This window comes from Triticum urartu, chromosome 5A, assembly GCF_056163025.1.
Source record: "Triticum urartu cultivar PI428250 chromosome 5A, HENAU_Tu73, whole genome shotgun sequence".
Taxonomy (NCBI): domain Eukaryota; kingdom Viridiplantae; phylum Streptophyta; class Magnoliopsida; order Poales; family Poaceae; genus Triticum; species Triticum urartu.
This window is the reverse complement of record NC_141877.1, coordinates 124,891,155-124,912,041: the sequence shown is the minus strand read 5'-3', so window position 1 is coordinate 124,912,041 and position 20,887 is coordinate 124,891,155. Positions and strand designations below refer to the sequence as shown.

General features: G+C 42.1%; 1 protein-coding gene across 1 annotated transcript; it reads right to left on the bottom strand.

Annotated features, from left to right (window-relative positions):
• Positions 1-10,292: 10,292 nt before the first annotated feature.
• On the bottom strand, positions 10,293-10,769 carry LOC147970539 (HVA22-like protein i). The gene is made up of 2 exons (XM_087523475.1): positions 10,665-10,769; positions 10,293-10,553 (listed from the first exon to the last, which is right to left on the bottom strand). Exons 1-2 carry the CDS (start codon positions 10,767-10,769, stop codon positions 10,293-10,295), a joined length of 366 nt encoding a protein of 121 aa, XP_087379601.1.
• Positions 10,770-20,887: the final 10,118 nt, after the last annotated feature.

The window sequence follows — 20,887 nt, the reverse complement described above, 5'->3', positions numbered from 1 at the left end:
TGAAAATCTAGATCAACTTAATGAATTTAGTGAGACCGAGTAGGAGTGAGTTTCTCTGACCGAGATGCATTAAGAAGGTTTGGAAGTTTAAGCCCTTGACGGCTCAGTGGCTCCGAGTGCTCCTCACCCGGAGGGTCCGAACTTGACTTGTTCAAACTTTGTGATGTAGCATGAATAGAGCTTGAGACGAGAAAAGCATAGATAGATAGAGGGAGTACTTAGGCATTCTTGTCCGTCCATTTGGCAAGAAGAAAGACCAAACAATCAAAGTAACAAATGAATGTCCTTGAATGGAGAAAATTATGCAACCAACATGCTCACACAATAAGATAGCAAATAAAATATGTGGCAAAGCATGCACAAACACTCTAGCATCTATCAAGCAATTGGCGATGACTAGGTCATCTATATATGAGTATATTGACTGAGGAGTCAAATGAGAACATTTGATCGTAGGTCATACTCATCATTTAAGCACAAGTGGGGTTACCACTTTTACATACAGCATTGTTGTGTTCACGCCATTAGAGTTGCTTTAGCTCAATTCTTAGAGCAAAGCTCCCCCTAGATGTGATATCCCCCCTCATAGGGATGAACTAACATTGGGTTTTGTCGATGATGACTTCATGTTGGTGTTAAAGATGTGGATGATCAATGTTTATGTATATCATTTGGAGCAATCCATTGGAGTGAGTTGCACTTTCAATACCTACATGGGTTAGTCCCACAAGGAACACACAAGTATATCCGTAGACATAGAGTGAAACACATATATGATGATGTCCATGTAAGCATTAGGTTACCTTGTCCCTTGTCTTACGAACAAGAGGGTTTGTGACTCCTTGAACTAGTGCATTATATGGAAGTTGATTGCACTTGTCCTTGCCAAAAATGAATATGAGTGAAATATGTTGGCGGAGTCACACCCTCAAGAACTATCTAGTCCTTGTTCTTTGGGGCCCACATCAACTTGATGGGAATCCTTGGAGTTGTAGTCGCACTTGATGAAGTAGAACTTGATGTAGTCTTGGGAACCCACTTGACCAAGGCCTTAGGAGCTTCTTCAAACGAATCAATCTCTTCTTGGAGCTTGTCCTTGCCTTTTAGCTTGAGGTCTTGTGGTGGAAGATCATCTTGAGATTGTGTTCCTTTGAAAGAAGTGGGGTCATACTTTGCTTGTTGAGGAACAAACTTTGTCTTGGGGTATTGATCTTCTTCCCACTCAACTCCATTGGCATTGAACTTTTGTTCAAAACCAACACCTTGATTCTTCCAGTGCCTTACTTCTTGCGTACAATTTCCTCAAATTGCTTACTTCCAGCAAGGCTCTTGTAAACACCTTTCTCTATAATTCCCTTCAATAAGCTATTTTCTTGCTCAAGTGTAACTTGGCTAAGAGAATCGTTAATGGAATCAAGAGAACTAGTAGAAGCAACAATATTGGATTTAGCATGATTATTGTTACTACTACAGGAAGAATATTTCTTGCTCTTGTTGCTAGATTTTACTTGTGGCATGTAAGTAGACAAGAGTAAATGCTTGGCTATGTAATAAGAACTTCTATTTCGAAGATCATCATTGATTGCTTTTAAGAACCCATGCTGTTGCTCTAAATTGAGCTTCTCAAAGTGTAGCTTCTCATGAGTCTTTAAAAGATCTCGATGATCCTCTAGATAGTTTCATGAGCTAACTTAAGAGTGTTTAGTTCTTTAGTTGAACGCTCAATCTCCTTCTTATCATTGTCATTCGTTTCATCTCGATTAACATGATTAATAGCAATTTCATCATAGTTTTCATCACTAGTGTTGTCAACAAGTAAATCGTCATCACCTAGCAAATCATCTTCATCACTATTGAAATCAACATACTCGGGGTGTGATACCTTAGGGCCTTTAGCCATGAAGCATCTTCCAATTCCTTCATTTGGTGAGTCAAATATTTCGTAGGAGTTGGATGACACAAGTGCAAGACCGGCAACATCTTTTTTTGAATATTTACTGTGAGGCAAAGCCCCAAAACCCTTTATTGAAATAGAGAGAACTGTACAAACATAAGTAACTATGTACAAAGGCTAATAAAGAAAAAGGACCTACCTATGCCTACCTGAATTACAACAGAGAACCAATCCAAGCAAGCAACTTAGGTTTGATACTATCCTTAACTCTATGAGCTAGAAGTGATATCATGAATGAATTTACACTTCCATGCACTGAAGATGGCTCTCTCTGCTCTGAAAGTTCTGCCATTCCTTAGAATCCAAATATTCCATGCTGCTATTAACATAACTTCAAAGAAGAAAGGATGCCTGAATCTGGATCTAGCATGAAGGATACACTGTTGTATATCTGAGCCTCCCGACCAATCAATGCATAAATAATTCCACACCCTGGAGCTAAAACTGCAATTGAAGAACAAGTGTGTAAGTGCATCTACTGCCCCTCAGTGATTTTGGTGTATTGAAGACTTATAGGTTAAGGGACTAATGCGTTTGTGAGTGTACATAGGTCTATAAGTCTATGAGGAGTTTGATATTTACAGAGAAAGTCGACCCCTAAAAATGAATGTCTTCAACTGAAGACTTTGGCTTTCTGAAGACTTTGAAAGTGAGGAAATTGGTTTGATCCTAAAGACTTGATATTCATGCGAGGAATATGAAGCATGAATACTTTTGTTTTCGTAGTTTCGTTTTTCTCTTTCTTGAGTCACAGGAAACACCATACTGTTAAAGAGGGTCGAGGTAAAACTAAGGAAAAGTTTCCAAGTGATGCTCATCTCAAAATCCTACACCTACCCAATCCTTTCGAGTGAAGTAATTGGAAATCTCATGCAGTTCAGTCAATTTCTTCAGTGACAGAGACGACGATCTTCTGTTCTCTAAGGAATTTTTTCTGACTAAGGAGTTAGGAATTCGCCAGTGCGGATTGCCTACAAGTGAGGAACATGATAGCCCTGAGGAATTTGATAGCCAAATTTATGACCGTTGTTGTGCTATGCTCTAGCTGTCCCAAAATATCTACCCACCTCACGGTCATATCATTGAAGGGCATTTTTGTCTTATCATGTCGGGATGCTCCCTAGGCTATAAATAGCCGCCCCTACAACCACTAGTTGGTTGGCTGCTCCGCGAGAAACTGACACTTGTCATTGAGAGCATCCCATCCTCCGAGGACTTTGAGCGAAAATCATCAAGTGAGGAAAAACCCAAAACCCCAAACCAAACACCTAAAAACCCAAAGTGATTGAGAATCACTGAAGAGATTGTTCCTGTGTGGAAGCAACGCTTGTTACCTTTGAAGACAGTGCATATTCCAAACGGTTAGGCGTCATGGTCTAGAGCATCCAAGAGGAAATTGTGGATCGCCGAGTGACTGAGTTTGTGAAGGTTTGGAAGTCACCTGAAGACTTACCACGAGTGATTGGGCGAGGTCTATGTGACCTTAGCTCAAGGAGAATACGACGAGGACTGTGTGTCCTCAGGTTTAAATACCTAGCCGCTCCAACCAGATGTATGACTGTCACAACACTTGGAACTGGTCTACCAAATCATTGTCTTCACCGAGCTAACTGTTTCTATTTCCTCAACCCTTTTATTTCCTCATTACTGTGTTGTTGTACTTGATCATTACTGTTTGAAGACTTTGACTGAATACTTTCTCAATTTCCTCAGTTCAATTTCTCCAGTCAGTTTGTCTTCAGCCTGCTTATCATGTATTTACACTTCTTGTACTTTGTGCTTGTTTTCATTTCATCATGATGACTGTGCTACTACTCTATTATGCTTGCATCTGAGTACTGCTACCTGTTGAGCACTGCGTTGGATTTCCCCGAAGAGGAAGGGATGATGCAGCAAAGTAGCATAAGTATTTCCCTCAGTTTTTGAGAACCAAGGTATCAATCCAGTAGGAGGCTACGCTCGAGTCCCTCGTACCTACACAAAAACAATAGCTCAACGCAACCAACGCGCTTAGGGGTTATCAATCCCTTCACGGTCACTTACGAAAGTCAGATCTGATAGAGATGATAAATAATATTTTTGGTATTTTTCGTATAAAGATGCAAAGTAAATAAAGTAAAAGCAAAGCAATAATAAAGTGATGGAGATTGATACGATGAGAAAGAGACCCGGGGGCCATAGGTTTCACTAGTGGCTTCTCTCAAGAGCATAAGTATTCTATGGTGGGTTAACAAATTACTGTTGAGCAATTGACAGAATTGAGCATAGTTATGAGAATATCTATGTATGATCATGTATATAGGCATCACGTCCGAGACAAGTAGACCAAAACGATTCTGCATCTACTACTATTACTCCACTGATCGACCGCTATCCAGCATGCATCTAGAGTATTAAGTTAAAAACAGAGTAACGCCTTAAGAAAGATGACATGATGTAGAGGGATAATTTCATGCAATATGATAAAAACCCCATCTTGTTATCCTCGATGGCAACAAAACAATACGTGCCTTGCTGCCCCTTCTGTCACTGGGAAAGGACACCGCAAGATTGAACCCAAAGCTAAGCACTCCTCCCATGGCAAGAACAACCAATTTAGTAGGCCAAACCAAACTGATAATTCGAAGAGACTTGCAAAGATAACCAATCATACATAAAAGAATTCAGAGAAGATTCAAATATCATTCATAGATAGACTTGATCATAAACCCACAATTCTTCGGTCTCAACAAACACACCGCAAAAAGAAGATTACATTGAATAGATCTCCACAAGAGAGGGGGAGAACATTGTATTGAGATCCAAAAAGAGAGAAGAAGCCATGTAACTACTAGCTATGGACCCATAGGTCTGAAGTAAACTACTCACACTTCATCAGAGGGGCTTGGATGATGATGTAGAAGCCCTCCGTGATTGATGCCCCCTTCGGCGGAGCTCCGGAATAGGCCCCAAGATGGGATCTCGTGGATACAGAAAGTTGCGGCGGTGGAATTATGTTTTTGGCTCCGTCCCCAATCGTTTGGGGGTACGTGGATATATATATAAGAGGAAGAAGTACGTCGGTGGAGCTTCGAGGGGCCCATGAGGCAGGGGGCGCGCCCTAGGGGGGGGGCCCTATCCTCGTGGCTTCCTTGACGGAGGGTCCAAGTCTCCTGGATCTTATCTGATGAGAAAATCATGTTTCCGAAGGTTTCACTCCGTTTGGACTCCGTTTGATATTCCTTTTCTTCGAAACCCTAAAATAAGCAAAAAAACAATTCTGGGCTGGGCCTCCGGTTAATAGGTTAGTCCCAAAAATAACATAAAAGTGGAAAATAAAGCCCAATAATGTCTAAAACAGTAGATAATATAGCATGGAGCAATCAAAAATTATAGATACGTTGGAGACGTATCAAGCATCCCCAAGCTTAATTCTTGCTCGTCTTTGAGTAGGTAAATGATAAAAACAAAATTTTTGATGCGGAGTGCTACTTGGCATAATTTTAATGTAATTCTTCTTAATTATGGTATGAATATTCAGATTCGAAAGATTCAAGACAAAAGTTCATATTGACATAAAAATGATAATACTTCAAGCATACTGACTAAGCAATTATGTCTTCTCAAAATAACATGGCCAAAGAAAGTTCATCCCTACAAAATCATATAGTTTAGTCATGTTTCATTTTCGTCACACAAGAATGCTATCATCATGCACAACCCCGATGACAAGCCAAGCAATTGTTTCATACTTTAGTAATCTCAAACCTATAAACTTTCACGCAATATATGAGCGCGAGCCATGGACATAGCACTATGGGTGGAATAGAATATAATGAGGGGGGTTATGTGGAGAAGACAAAAAAAGAAAGTCTCACATCAACGAGGCTAATCTATGGGCTATGGAGATGCCCACCGATTGATGTTAATGCAAGGAGTAGGGATTGCCATGCATCGGATGCACTAGAGCTATAAATGTATGAAAGCTCAACAAAAGAAACTAGTGGGTGTGCATCCAACTTGCTTGATCACGAAGACCTAGGGAACTTGAGGAGGCCCGTTGGTGGAATATACAAGCCAAGTTCTATAATGAAAAATTCCCACTAGTGTATGAAAGTGATAACATGAGAGACTCTCTACTATGAAGATCATGGTGCTACTTTGAAGCACAAGTGTGGTAAAAGGATAGTAACATTGTCCCTTCTCTCTTTTTCTCTCATTTTTTGGGCCTTCTCTTCTTTATGGCCTTTTTTAATTTATTCCTCACTTGGGACAATGCTCTAATAATGATGATCATCACACTTCTATTTATTTACAACTCAATGATTACAACTCGATACTAGAACAAAGATGACTCTATGTGAATGGCTTCGGCGGTGTACCGGGATATGCAATGAACCAAGAGTGACATGTATGAAAGAATTACGAACGGTGGCTTTGCCACAAATACTATGTCAACTACATGATCATGCTAAGCAATATGACAATGATGAATGTGTCATGATGTTCGGAATGATGGAAAGTTGCATGGCAATATATCTCGGAATGGCTATGGAAATGCCATAATAGGTAGCTATGGTGGCTGTTTTGAGGAAGATATAAGGAGGTTTATGTGTGAAAGAGCGTATCATATCACCGGGTTTGGATGCACCGGCGAAGTTTGCACCAACTCTCAATGTGAGAAAGGGCAATGCACGGTACCGAAGAGGCTAGCAAGGATGGAAGGGTGAGAGTGCGTATAATCCATGGACTCAACATTAGTCATAAAGAACTCACATACTTATTGCAAAAATCTACAAGTCATCAAAAACCTTGGTACTACGCGCATGCTCCTAGGGGGATAGATTGGTAGGAAAATACCATCGCTCGTCCCCGACCGCCACTCATAAGGAAGACAATCAAATAACACCTCATGTTTCAAATTTGTTGCATAACGTTTACCATACGTGAATGCTATGGGACTTGCAAACCTCAACACATGTATTTCTCAATTTCACAACTACTCAACTAGCACAACTTTGATATTATTACCTCCATGTCTCAAAACAATCATCAAGCATCAAACCTCTCTTAGTATTCAACACACTCATAAGAAAGTTTTATTATTAATCTTGCATACCAAGCATATTAGGATTTTAAGAAAATTACCATGCTATTAAGACTCTCAAAATAATCTAAGTGAAGCATGAGAGATCAATAGTTTCTATAAAACAAATCCACCACCGTGCTCTAAAAGATATAAGTGAAGCACTAGAGCAAAAACTATAAAGCTAAAAAGTTATAAGTGAAGCACATAGAGTGTTCTATCAAATTCCAAATCATGTATGACTCTCTCAAAAGGTTTGTACATCAAGGGTGATTGTGGTATACTAACAAGAAATGGCTCAAATCATAAAAGACGCTCCAAGCAAAACACATATCATGTGGTGAATAAAAATATAGCTCCAAGTAAAGTTACCGATAGAAGTAGACGAAAGAGGGGATGCCTTCCGAGGCATCCCCAAGCTTTGGCTTTTAGGTGTCCTTAGATTATCTTGGGGGTGCCATGGGCATCCCCAAGCTTAGGTTCTTGCCACTTCTTGTTCCATAATCCATCAAATCTTTACCCAAAACTTGAAAACTTCACAACACAAAACTTAAAGTAGAAAATCTCGTGAGCTCCGTTAGCGAAAGAAAATAAAAGACCACTTCAAGGTACTGTAATGAACTCATTCTTTATTTATATTGGTGTTATACCTACTGTATTCCAACTTATCTATGGATTATAAACTATTTTACTAGCCATAGATTCATCAAAATAAGCAAACAACACACGGAAAACAGAATCTGTCAAAAACAGAACAGTCTGTAGTAATCTGTATCTAGCGCAAGATCTGGAACCCCAAAAATTCTAAAATAAATTGCTGGACGTGAGGAATTTATCTATTAAACATGTTCAAAAAGAATTAACTAAATATCAATTTACAAATAAAAATGACAGCAGTTCTCGTGAGCGCTAAAGTTTCTGTTTTTTACAGCAATTTCAACAAGACTTTCCCCAAGTCTCCCCAACGGTTCTACTTGGCACAAACACTAATTAAACAAAAAAAACACAACCACAACATAGTATAAATAATTTATTTATTACTAAACAGGAGCAAACAGCAAGGAATAAAAATAAAATTGGGTTGCCTCCCAACAAGCGCTATCGTTTAACGCCCCTAGCTAGGCATAACAGGCAAGAATAGATCTAGGTATTGCCATAATAGTAAGATAGATTATTAAAACTCATTTCATATTCTCTATGTTCGGCAGCAAGTTTTCTTTGAGGCAAGCAAAAGTAATCAAAAGGACTAAATTTAACGGGACAAAAGTCCCCAAGATCAACCTTGGGAGGTATAGGTTCCTCCTTTGGTCCTTCATAATGCACAACCAATTCATCATTATAAGCATTCTTTTGACAGAACTTTGTGAGCCTATATTCAAGAGAATATCCTAGTTCATTATTTCGAATAGCCAAATCATCATTAAGTTCAGAAATTCTATCAACTAAAACATTGGTAGGAACCCTTTTTCTAAGATTTTCATTGAAAGCAACATAGTCTAGAGATTGAAAACGTATTATTTCTTCTTGATCAAAGAGGATAGCCTCTATGGGAGGACGGCAAGTGTCCACCCTATAATGCGCAAAGATTTCTTTGGCTTATTTTATTATGAATCTAAACTCATGAGCCAAAAAGATAGTAACGACACGCTTAACAGAAGAATGCTCAATATTAGAAAATTCCAAAAAATCCTTTGTATGGAAGGATGCATGTGCATGAATTGTCTTTCAAGTTCAACTACAAGCATGGCAATAGCGTCCGCAAGACTACTAGTTCTATGAAGAATAGAACTACCCATAGAAGGTAAAGCACCGGCACAAGTAAAGAAATCTTGAATAACTCCTTTTCCAATAATATTACCGCTACCTACACGAAATCTTTTTATATGTGAGATAGTGGGTTCTTTAGTAGGAGCATCAGAATTATTATCGACAATAGTAGCCCCAATTTCAGACATAGAGGCAGAGGGTAAAGAACTAGCCATAACGACAAGCAAGCAACCTAACACACGAGCAAACAAAAAGCAAACGGGCAAAAAGGCAAACAGAGAAAGAGATGGAGGATAGAGAGAGAGAGGGCGAATAAAACAGCAAGGGTGAATTGGGGGAGAGGAAAACGAGAGGCAAATGGCAAATAATGTAATGCGGGAGATAGGGATTGTGATGGGTACTTGGTATGTTGACTTTTGCGCAGACTCCCCGGCAATGGCGCCAGAAATTCTTCTTGCTACCTCTTGAGGACTGCGTTGGATTACCCCGAAGAGGAAGGGATGATGCAGCAAAGTAGCGTAAGTATTTCCCTCAGTTTTTGAGAACCAAGGTATAAATCCAGTAGGAGGCTACGCTCGAGTCCCTCGTACCTACACAAAAACAATAGCTCAATGCAACCAACTCGCTTAGGGGTTATCAATCCCTTCACGGTCAGTTATGAAAGTGAGATCTGATAGAGATGATAAATATTATTTTTGGTATTTTTTGTATAAAGATGCAAAGTAAATAAAGTAAAAGCAAAGTAAAAGCAAAGCAATAATAAAGTGATGGAGATTGATATGATGAGAAAGAGACCCGGGGGCCATAGGTTTCACTAGTGGCTTCTCTCAAGAGCATAAGTATTCTACGGTGGGTGAGCAAATTACTGTTGAGCAATTGACAGAATTGAGCATAGTTAGGAGAATATCTAGGTATGATCATGTATATAGGCATCACGTCCAAGACAAGTAGACCGAAACGATTCTGCATCTACCACTACTAGGGAAAAGGCTACTAGCAGCGCAGGTAAAATGGCTACTAGTAGCGCGGGTACTCGCGCTACTAGTATCGCGCTATAGCTAAAAGTTAGTAGTAGCATGGGTCGAACCCGCGCTACTACTAACTTTGTTAGTAGCAGCGAGGGTTCAATCCGCGCTACTACTAACTTTGTTAGTAGCAGCGAGGGTTCAATCCGCGCTACTGCTATTATGAACCGCGCTACTACTAATGAAATAGTAGTAGCGTGTCTATACTCCCAACGCAAGTAGTATCCTAAATACTAGTAGCGCGCCATTTTATCCCCATGCTACTACTAACTTATTAGTAATTAAAAAGAATAAAATCAACCAAATTCATTCTATCACACAGTTGTCGTATCTTCTCTAGTTCCTCATTGTAGCAGCAACTCATGTATAATTTCATTCTATCGCACAGTTATATAAGCAACTACGTTCCTCCTTGTAGCAGCAACTCATGTATAATTCCATTCTATCGCACAGTTACATAAGCAACTACCTACGTAAGTTGTTATGGCCCGATCCGAACATTGGACCACTCGTCAATGTGCGGCGCCTGCCCGACCTGATCTCGCGGCCTGCAGCTGCGACGAAACACATTGGATAGCCTCGAAGAGCCACACCGACTGACGGCAGCCGCCGCCTTGAGTTGCGATGCAGTCATGTCCCTCGCTCTGGCCCTCAGCTCCAACTGGACCGATCGATGCCGTCCTTGTGCCTCACCACCAGCGGATGGAGGAAGCCATCGTACACGTGCCCCGCTCTCCGCACTCTGAAACCCAAACATCATTAAGATTCAGATTCAGAATTGGCCACATATCGAATCAAGTATATCTGAATGTTGATCATCTCCCGGGCTCGGGGTGTCTGGTCGCCTGCTTACCCGTGTGCTGGGGTGACAGAGGTAGAGAACGAGCAGCAGCTTTGCTTCTCTGTACATCGGCAGCCACGACCCCGTCCAGTCCACGAACCTCTCGAAGACCGTCATCGTCGCTACCAGAACCATGCAGCATTACAAGCAAAGGTTCAGAAACTTCAAATTCTTCAGAAGAATGGCACGAAAAAACAATGCGGTACTTGTGGATGCCAATGTGCAACATTTTTCCCCAGATATTCTTATTTAAGACGCAATGCACAATTGAAGCTATAAGCTATTTCCTAGTAGTGAAAAGTGCAGAGAATAGTTATATAAGAACACATATAGATTTGACAAGTGCATAGAAAAACATAAAGCCCAAAAGAAACACAGAATCAGGCAAGTCATGCAACCACATAATCAGGTTAACTTCTATTTACTCACAAATCAAATGACATCAAAATCAACATACTGGCATTCGTCCTCGACACAATGGGTGCGAAAGAGGCTGACTAAGATCATAAAAAATAATATAAGAAGGACCAAGACACTCATATTTCAGTCCAGACATATACGAGGACATATCATAAGGCACATAAAAAGTAGAAATTAATAGATAAGACATGCTGGATCGGTTTTCCTCAGTTCAATATAGTAAATGTTATGGAAGCAGACATAGTGTACATTTTAAACTAAAGTAATCATTTCTTTCAGCTTGAAACAGAGACACCAAAAAAGGAGGAAGTATCAGGCACACATTTAGCTTGTCAGAAATCAGATACTCGGCATGCAAGCAATCCGACCAATTTCCTTATCAATGCCAAGTTCCTGCCCACCAAACTGGTTGCATGGGAAAGCAAAGATCTCAAAACCTGTAGTCCCATAAAATTGTTAGCATAACATATCGTAACTCAAAATCAAGGCCTAATCATATGCAGATAGATCATCCCCTGGTCCTTGTACTTCTCGTAAGTTCCATGTAACAAAATGCAATTGGTTAGAATCGAACCAAAACCACGCGTGCTGCATGATGGCGTCAAAAGCTCACTTAATGGATCACCAAATGTGAAATCCCTATAGACTTGGCTGTAAATCTAATCATTTCTAATTACCTATTTCTAAAGTGCAAGACACAGGACATCCATTATGAATTCAGAAACTATAACATCAGTTTTTTCTTCTGAAGTGCACATCTTTCACTTATTTGCATGTAGCAGCTGCCATGTATCCATTGTGAATTCAGAAACTATAACATCAGTTTGGTTGTTTTTTTGCCATGGAAAATATTAAATAAGATACAATACACGGCGAAGTGACGAAGTGCCAATTTCTCTCTCCTCCCCCTTCTGCATTTTTATTCTTTTAGATGATGTGATGTACAAATTAACATCAGCCTATATGTACTTACATATTTATAAATAAATCATTCTGTTTATGAGTTTGCTCAATACAAGTCAAGAAGGAGGTCCTACACGCTACCAAAGTCAGAGCTGGACATTGGTAGAGAACATGCTTGCCGCCCTGAGCTACAACAGAAAACCTGTAATATGCATCAACCTAGTATGCGGCTTAATAGACAAGACTGTATCAGGATAACATATGGGATCCCTATAAGCAGCACATTGCCTCGTTGTGACAAGAACAAAATTTAGAAGTGTGGTAGGGGTATCAGTAATTTTAGGAGGAAATTATTGCCGCTTAATTGAGGAAACTGAGCGTGCACGTGGTGTTTCTTGGACTTACTAATTTTCTATCTTGAGTTGGACATCAAGATGTTTTTATTTTCTTTGAGAAACAGTTTGAGACATTGACAGTCAGCATTGTGCGTGTTAATTCAAAATGATCTGGTCTCCGGATATTCATTCTGTCACTTTACGAACACTTTGTGGTGTCAGGTTGGTTGCATGCTGGAAGGAAGCATCGAACTTGTTTATATATATATATATATATGCAAAAACGGGTAGCAATTAGCCTAATTAGTGTCTGTTGGGACGTCCATCCCTGCATAAAAGTGCAGTAGTTTTCTTGAGTGGAATCCTTGTGACATTCCAGTCTTGGTCTCCAATGTGACCAACCAACCAGAGATCTAAATAGTGTAGCATCTACGTACAGAACATGAATAAACTTGATCAATTGCCTTGGGCAAGACAGAGATCTGTGAAGAGGGAGGAAGGAGAGGAGAGGAGAGGAGAGCATACCTCGGCTAGGAGTTGCTGCTGTGAGAGGCGCAGGTGGAGCCGTCGTGTACCTCGCTGGCTCCAACATCCATGCGCGGCATCGGCCCACAGTAGGGAGGCGCCGACGGTCTCTTGTGACCTGCGTTGCATGAGGAATCCGGCCAAATTGAATCAGAAAATGGCAATTCGAATTGAATCGAACAACATCTGGGATCTGGCCAAATCGAATCCAACACACACACACATGAAGGGAAGGTAGGGGGAGAGACCTCCATGGCGTCGGTCGGAGCACCATCTCCATCTCTCTCCCTCATGCGGGCATACTTAGGAAGACATACGATCAAGGGCGGAGAGACCTCCGGTGGTCGTATGACATACTCAGGGCAGTGGGCGGGCACATGCGCGGCGGAGGGGGGCGGGGGCGGGCAGCGGCACGAGACGGGGAGCGGCGGGCGCGCGGCCGCCGGCGTGGCGCATGCGGTGGAGGGCATGGGGGCGGACGGACGAAGGAGAGGAGGTGGAAGGGAGTCCGGCGGCGAGTGGGTTGGGAGAGGAGAGGAGGTTGGGGATCTGGATCGGGCTGTGTGGTTTTTTTTGAGACAGACGGGAGGGGGGGGTGGGTGGGTGGTGTGGGACGGTTGGTGGGGTGGGGGAGTGTGGATCGGGCCGGGGTGGACACGCTTAGTAGTAGCGTGGGGGTCTTACCTGCGCTACTACTACTTAGTAGTAGCACCGGTTTTATACCCCTCGCTACTACTATGGCCAATTCCAGGGGCATTGTTGGAGACCATTTAGTAGCAGTGCGGGTTTATACCCCCCGCTACTACTATCAACTTAGTAGTAGCGCGGTTTTTATACCCCTCGCTACTACTAATTAGCAGTAGCGCCCATTTTTAAACCGCGCTACTGATAAACTTCTGTGTATAAGGTTTTCCCTAGTAGTGTACTACTATTACTCCACTCATCGACCGCTATCCAGCATGCATCTAGAGTATTAAGTTAAAAACAAAGTAACGCCTTAAGCAAGATGACATGATGTAGAGGGATAATTTCATGCAATATGATAAAAACCCCATCTTGTTATCCTCGATGGCAACAATACAATACGTGCCTTGCTGCCCCTTCTATCACCGGGAAAGGACACCACAACATTGAACCCAAAGCTAAGCACTCCTCCCATGGCAAGAACAACCAATCTAGTAGGCCAAACCAAACTGATAATTCAAAGAGACTTGCAAAGATAACCAATCATACATAAAAGAATTCATAGAAGATTCAAATATTATTCATAGATAGACTTGATCATAAACCCACAATTCATCGGTCTCAACAAACACACCGCAAAAAGAAGATTACATCGAATAGATCTCCACAAGAGAGGGGGAGAACATTGTATTGAGATCCAAAAAGAGAGAAGAAGCCATCTAGCTACTAGCTATGGACCCGTAGGTCTAAAGTAAAATACTCACACTTCATCAGAGGGGCTTGGATGATGATGTAGAAGCCCTCCGTGATCGATGCCCCCTCCGGCGGAGCTCCGGAACAGGCCCCAAGATGGGATCTCGTGGATACAGAAAGTTGCGGCGGTGGAATTAGGTTTTTGGCTCCGGCCCTGATCGTTTGGGGGTACGTGGATATATATAGGAGGAAGAAGTACGTCGGTGGAGCTTCGAGGGGCCCACAAGGTAGGGGCGCGCCCTAGGGGGGGCGCCCCCTACCCTCGTGACCACCTCGTGGCTTGCTTGACAGAGGGTCCAAGTCTCCTGGATCTTATCTGATGAGAAAATCACGTTTCCAAAGGTTTCATTCCGTTTGGACCCCTTTGATATTCCTTTTCTTCGAAACTCTAAAACAGGCAGAAAACAACAATTCTGGGCTGGGCCTCCGGTTAATAGGTTAGTCCCAAAAATAATATAAAAGTGGAAAATAAAGCCCAATAATGTCTAAAACAGTAGATAATATAGCATGGAGCAATCAAAAATTATAGATACGTTGGAGAAGTATCAAGTACTTATTCCGCTGCTAAGGAGTTCGTTGCTTAGGAATTTCCTCACCCTAAAATTCCTTAGTGACGAATTTGTGAAAATTGCCTATTCACCCCCCTCTAGTTGATATAACACACTTTCAATTGGTATCAGAGCTAGGTACTCCCTTGTTCTGTGTGATTTTGGTTTAACCACCTAGAGTTTTAGTTATGTCGACCGCAGGAATGAAGACTGTGTCATGTCCCATCTTTGACGGTCATGATTATCCCAAGTGGAAGGCCATGATGAAGAAGCGCCTCATGGCGATGAACATCGAACTGTGGACCGTCAATGTGATTGGTCTTACCGATCTATGCAAGATGGCGGAGGCTGATGATATTCGCAAGTACACTCTACTCAACCTCACTTCGAAGGACATCATCTGCTCCCGTCAGTCCCAAAATCAGTTAAGGAACATTATGCATCTCAGCCATGCGAAGCTCATCTGGGACCGACTCCCTGAGGTATATGAAGGTCATTGAACTCATCATGATCCCTAGTTTGAGGATTTCAAGGAATCGCGCAAGGCGACGACTTTCGAACCAGAATCTTCATCCTCTGCACCATGCCTTATGGTGAAAGGTGCCAAGGTAACTGAATGCTACCTATCCGAGTCTAGTGATGATGAATCTGGTGATGAATTTGGACCTAGCTATACCAAACTTGCTTCCCTTGCCACTAAACAACAAACAACTTTCGAAAAAGTTAAAAACATGCTAGATGAGAGCGATGATATGTTGGTGAAGAAATGGATCATTCTAAAGCTTTGACTGAAAGTCTTCAGAGACTTCAGACTAAGTTTGATAACCTTCAGAGTCATCATAACACTCTCTTATCTGATCATGAGAAGCTTTCTTATGAATTTCTTCAAAGAAAGCAAGATCTTGAGAAGCTAAGAGTGAGTTATGAAGATCTTCAGAAGGAGCATGGTTCATTGCTTGCTCAACAAATCAGTTCCACTCAGGAATAATTCATTCCACCATGTTTGAAATGCATTGAACATGAATCTGCTAATTTTTCACCTGAAAGTTCAAATGCTTCTATAGTTGCAAATTCTTCAACTATCTCCGCTATCACAAATTCCTCATCTGAGGATGCTGCTAGTATCACTGACCATGCAGGGCTAAAGGAATTGTATGTGACAGGCATGTACAAAAGCCTCAAAGGGCATCAGGCTCTTTGTGATGTGCTTAAAAAGCAAATCCTCAACAGGAATCCTAGGAAAAGAGGGTATTGCCTTTGAGAGGAAACTCAATGCTGATGGGACCTACTGGAAACCTGAACAGTATCCCAAAACCTCATGGGTTGCTGCAAAGGGACCTCCAGTGGATCCATCTACTTTATTTGGCTTTACATGTGAATATTCATATTCTTCTGGCGAGTCATTTGACTCCAACTATGAACTGTTCAAAAATCAGAATGGTGAAGTATTCGCTAGATATGTTGGCACTAACTGCAGGAACGGTCTCGCTATGAAGAAAATATGGGTTCCCAAAAGGTGCCTTGAAAGTCTTCAGGTGAATGTCATCATGACACCACCTGTGAAGAATAGGAACCCCAGATCAAATTCTTCATATGGACCAAATTCCTCAGAAGGATCTAATTCCTAATATGGATCCAGATCTTCATATGAACATCATCGTGCTAACACTTCTGTTTTGGAGGGAAGATCTAAGGGTTATGAATATGTGCATTATTCTTCAAATCATTATGTTCATAAGTCGTCGAAGAATTTCTCTGCTTATTCATATGCTTACTCTGACCCCTCTTCTTTGAAACGAAGTGGACTGGCTTCAATGCCACCTTTCTCTTATGGAGCTCATAGAATGATGAACTCTTTGCCACCCTTCCAGATGTGGGTGGTGAAGAAAAAGAACTAATCTCTTATGCAGGGTCAGGTCTCCATACGAACTTAAACGTCTGAAGAATTTGCTGGAGACCTGAATATGCTTGAAAGGACGCAAGCTAATCATGAAGAAATGAATTTTCATTTCTCACGTCCTCATAATACTATATCTAGTCTATTGCTTGATGAAATTGATCTAATGAATTTGATGTCATATTATTCATTACTGAAGTATACGAGTTCATAAGATGCACTAATTCATCTGCAGGATGATCAACCCAAAGCCACTGAGTGGGTCCTCGGCAGTGGATGTACAAATCACATGACTGGTGATAGGAACTTATTGATGGACACTTCTTTATCTCCATCACATCTGAAGCATATCACCTACGCTGACAAAGGAAAAAGCAAGGTATTGGGTCTAGGTCAGGTTGCAATCTCAAAGGATCGACACATGGACAAAGTCATGCTTGTCGAGTCCTTAGGTTTCAATCTCATGCCTGTCTCAATGCTTTGTGATCTTGATATGGTTGTTGTGTTTGGCAAGTATCGTTGTGTTGTGATCGTGGAAGCTGACAATTCCAAAGTCTTCGAAGGCTTTAGGAGAGGAGATTTGTATATTGTTGATTTCTTTACAGGACCACAACCTGCTACATGTCTACTTGCAAAAGCTTCAGAAGGCTGGTTATGGCATCGACGACTTGGTCATGCTGGCATGAGGAACTTGCACACTCTCGCGAAGAAGAAGCATGTCATTGGCATCGAGAATGTCAAATTCCGCAAGGATCACCTGTGCGGAGCTTGTGAAGCTGGAAAGATGACCAAGGCCAAGCATCCCTCAAAGACCATCATGACTACCACTCGTCCATTTGAATTTCTTCACATGGATCTCTTTGGCCCTACTCATTATGCCACATTCACTAATGTTGCATCTTTATATGGCTTTGTCGTTGTTGATGACTATTCTCGTTACACATGGGTGCATATCATCACCTACAAAACTGAAGTGCAGGAAGTCTTCAAACAATTTTCCTCGAGGGCTTCAACCAACTTTGGTGTGAAGATCAAGCACATAAGAAGTGACAATGGTTCCGAGTTCAAGAATACTGGTTTTGATGAACTTGGTATCACTCACGAGTTATCTGCTCCTTATACTCCTCAGCAGAATCGCATCGTGGAGCGCAAGAACATGACTCTTTTTGAGATGGCTCGCACTATGCTTGATGAATACACGATGCCTCCTTGCTTCTGGCCTGAGGCAATTGATATTGCATGCCACATCATCAACAGGGTATATCTTCACAAATTCTTCAAAAAGACATCATATGAATTCCTCACTGATAAGAAACCCAATGTGAGTTATTTCAAAGTCTTCGGTGCTAAATGTTGGATTAGAGATCCTCATCACAATTCTAAATTTGCACCGAAAGCACATGAAGGTTTTTTGCTTGGTTACGGAAAGGACTCGCACACCTATAGAGTCTTTAACACCTATCACCACAAGGTTGTTAAAACTGTAGATGTGCGGTTCGATGAAACTAATGGCTCGCAAAGAGAGCACCTACCTCCTGTGCTAGATGAAATACCACTCGAGGAATCCATTAAGTTCAAGGCCACTGAGGATGTCATTCCTACCGAAGAATCTGCTGAAGAAGTCATTCAAGAATGTGAAGAACATCACGCTGGTGCACCTGAAGAAAATGGCTCTGAAGAAAATGCAGAGCCCCCTCAACGTTGTCAACCCGCTCATCCTCGCATTTCTAATGAAGTGCAGATTGAGAGAATCATCAACGACATCAAGGCACCAGGTCCTCTCACACGCTCAAAAGCTTCACATTTGTCTAACTTTTGTGGGCACTTTACTTTTGTCTCTATCACAGAGCCCACCAAAGTAGATGAGGCATTTTTGGAGCCCGAGTGGATTCAAGCGATGCAAGAGGAATTACAGCAATTCGAGCTCAACAATCTCTGGGAACTTTTCAAGCGACCAGACCCTCGCAAGCACAATATCATCGGCACCAAATGGATTTAATGCAACAAGCAAGATGAAAATGGCCTTTTGGTGAGGAATATGGCACGGCTTGTAGCTTAAGGCTACAAACAGGTTGAAGGAATTGATTTCAATGAAACTTTTGCACCTATTGCTAGACTTGACGCTATTCGCATATTACTTGCTTATGCTAACCATCATAATATCATCTTATATCAAATGGATGTGAAAAGTGCATTCCTCAATTGTAAGCTTGAGGAAGAAGTATATGTTGCTCAACCCCCGGGTTTTGAAGATCCAAAGCATCCTGACGAAGTCTTCAGACACAGTAAGGCCCTCTATGGCCTCAAGCAGGCCCCTCGGGCGTGGTATGATACTTTGAAGGAATTCCTCATGAAGAAAGTCTTCAAACCTGGTTCACTTGACCCAACTCTTTTCACCAAAACCTATGATGATGAATTATTCGTGTGCCAAATATATGTTGATGATATTATCTTTGGTTGTACTAACCAACATTACACTGATGAATTTGCCTATATGATGAGTGAGGAATATCAAATGTCTATGATGGGAGAATTGAAATTATTCTTAGCTCTCCAAATTCATCAACAACGCAACGACATCTTCATACCTCAGGAGAAATACCTCAAGGATGTGTTGAGGAAATTCGGCATGCAAGATTGCAAAGGCGTCAAAATCCCTATGCCCACAAATGGCCATTGTCGGTGTCAAAACCGACGGATCTTGGGTACGGGGTCCCGAACTGTGCATCTAGGCGGATGGTAAAAGGAGGCAGGGGACATGAAGTTTTACCCAGGTTCGGGCCCTCTTGATGGAGGTAAAACCCTACGTCCTGCTTGATTAATATTGATGATATGGGTAGTACAAGAGTAGATCTACCACGAGATCAGAGAGGCTAAACCCTAGAAGCTAGCCTATGGTATGATTGTATGTTGTCCTACGGACTAAAACCCTCCGGTTTATATAGACACCGGAGAGGGCTAGGGTTACACAAGGTCGGTTACAAAGGAGGAGATATACATATCCGTATTGTCTAGCTTGCCTTCCACGCCAAGTAGAGTCGCATCCGGACACGAGACGAAGTCCTCAATCTTGTATCTTCATAGTCTAACAGTCCGGCCAAAGGATATAGTCCGGCTGTCCGGAGACCCCCTAATCTAGGACTCCCTCAGTAGCCCCTGAACCAGGCTTCAATGACGATGAGTCCGACGCGCAGTATTGTCTTCGGCATTGCAAGGCGGGTTCCTCCTCCAAATACACCACGAAAGAATTTGAATACAAGGATAGTGTCCGACCCTGCAAAATAAATTCCACATACCATCGTAGAGAGAATAATATTTCCACAAATCTAATTTGCTGACTTGTTTTGGCAACACGACCTTATGCCATGGCCCGGTGATTATTCGAACCGTTTCCTTTAACTATCCCCGCACATAACGCGAGGCAGTTTTTTGACACGTCTTGTCAAAGCAGAGATCGCGTTCCCCTAATTACAGGATTCTCATAAATACGGTCGTGGGTAACCCAACCGTGTCTAGGACTCCTAGATTATAGGCAAGTCCCAAACGGCTACGGAGAGGGCGCTTGATATTCACCCTCTTTATAAAGGGACAAGGCTTTTACTTTTTCCCTCCCGTGCTCAATTGAATCCCCCCCCCCCGCCTCGAGTTCTAACACCCAAAGCCCAGGTCAGGTGCTCCGGACCTTCAATCATGTCCAGATCTAGCCTTCAAGGCCGGTGGATGCCCTCCTCCATTACGGAAGAAGACATCAAGAAGTTGAGGGAGGCCAGATACCTGACCGCGAGGTTTCGCATCGGCTGCCTGCCCAAGGGCAGGTCGTTCCTACTCCTAAACCCAGCGAAGACGTCGTGTTCATCTCCCACTTCCTCCGAGGTCTAGGCCTCACTCTGGATCCCTTCGTTAGGGGGTTGATGTTTTATTACGGGTTAGATTTCCACGATCTAGCCCCAGACTCCTTTCTCCATATCTCGGCATTTATTGTCGCATGTGAGGCATTCCTCCGCATTACCCCTCACTTCGGCCTGTGGCTCAAGACCTTTGATGTGAAGCCAAAGATGGTCGAGGGGCAGCATGTAGCGTGCAGAGCCGCATTAATAAGCAAGATCGCTGGAGCTCCATGGCCAAAGGGTTCTATTCCAGAGGTGTCCGGATTATGGCAACAGGAGTGGT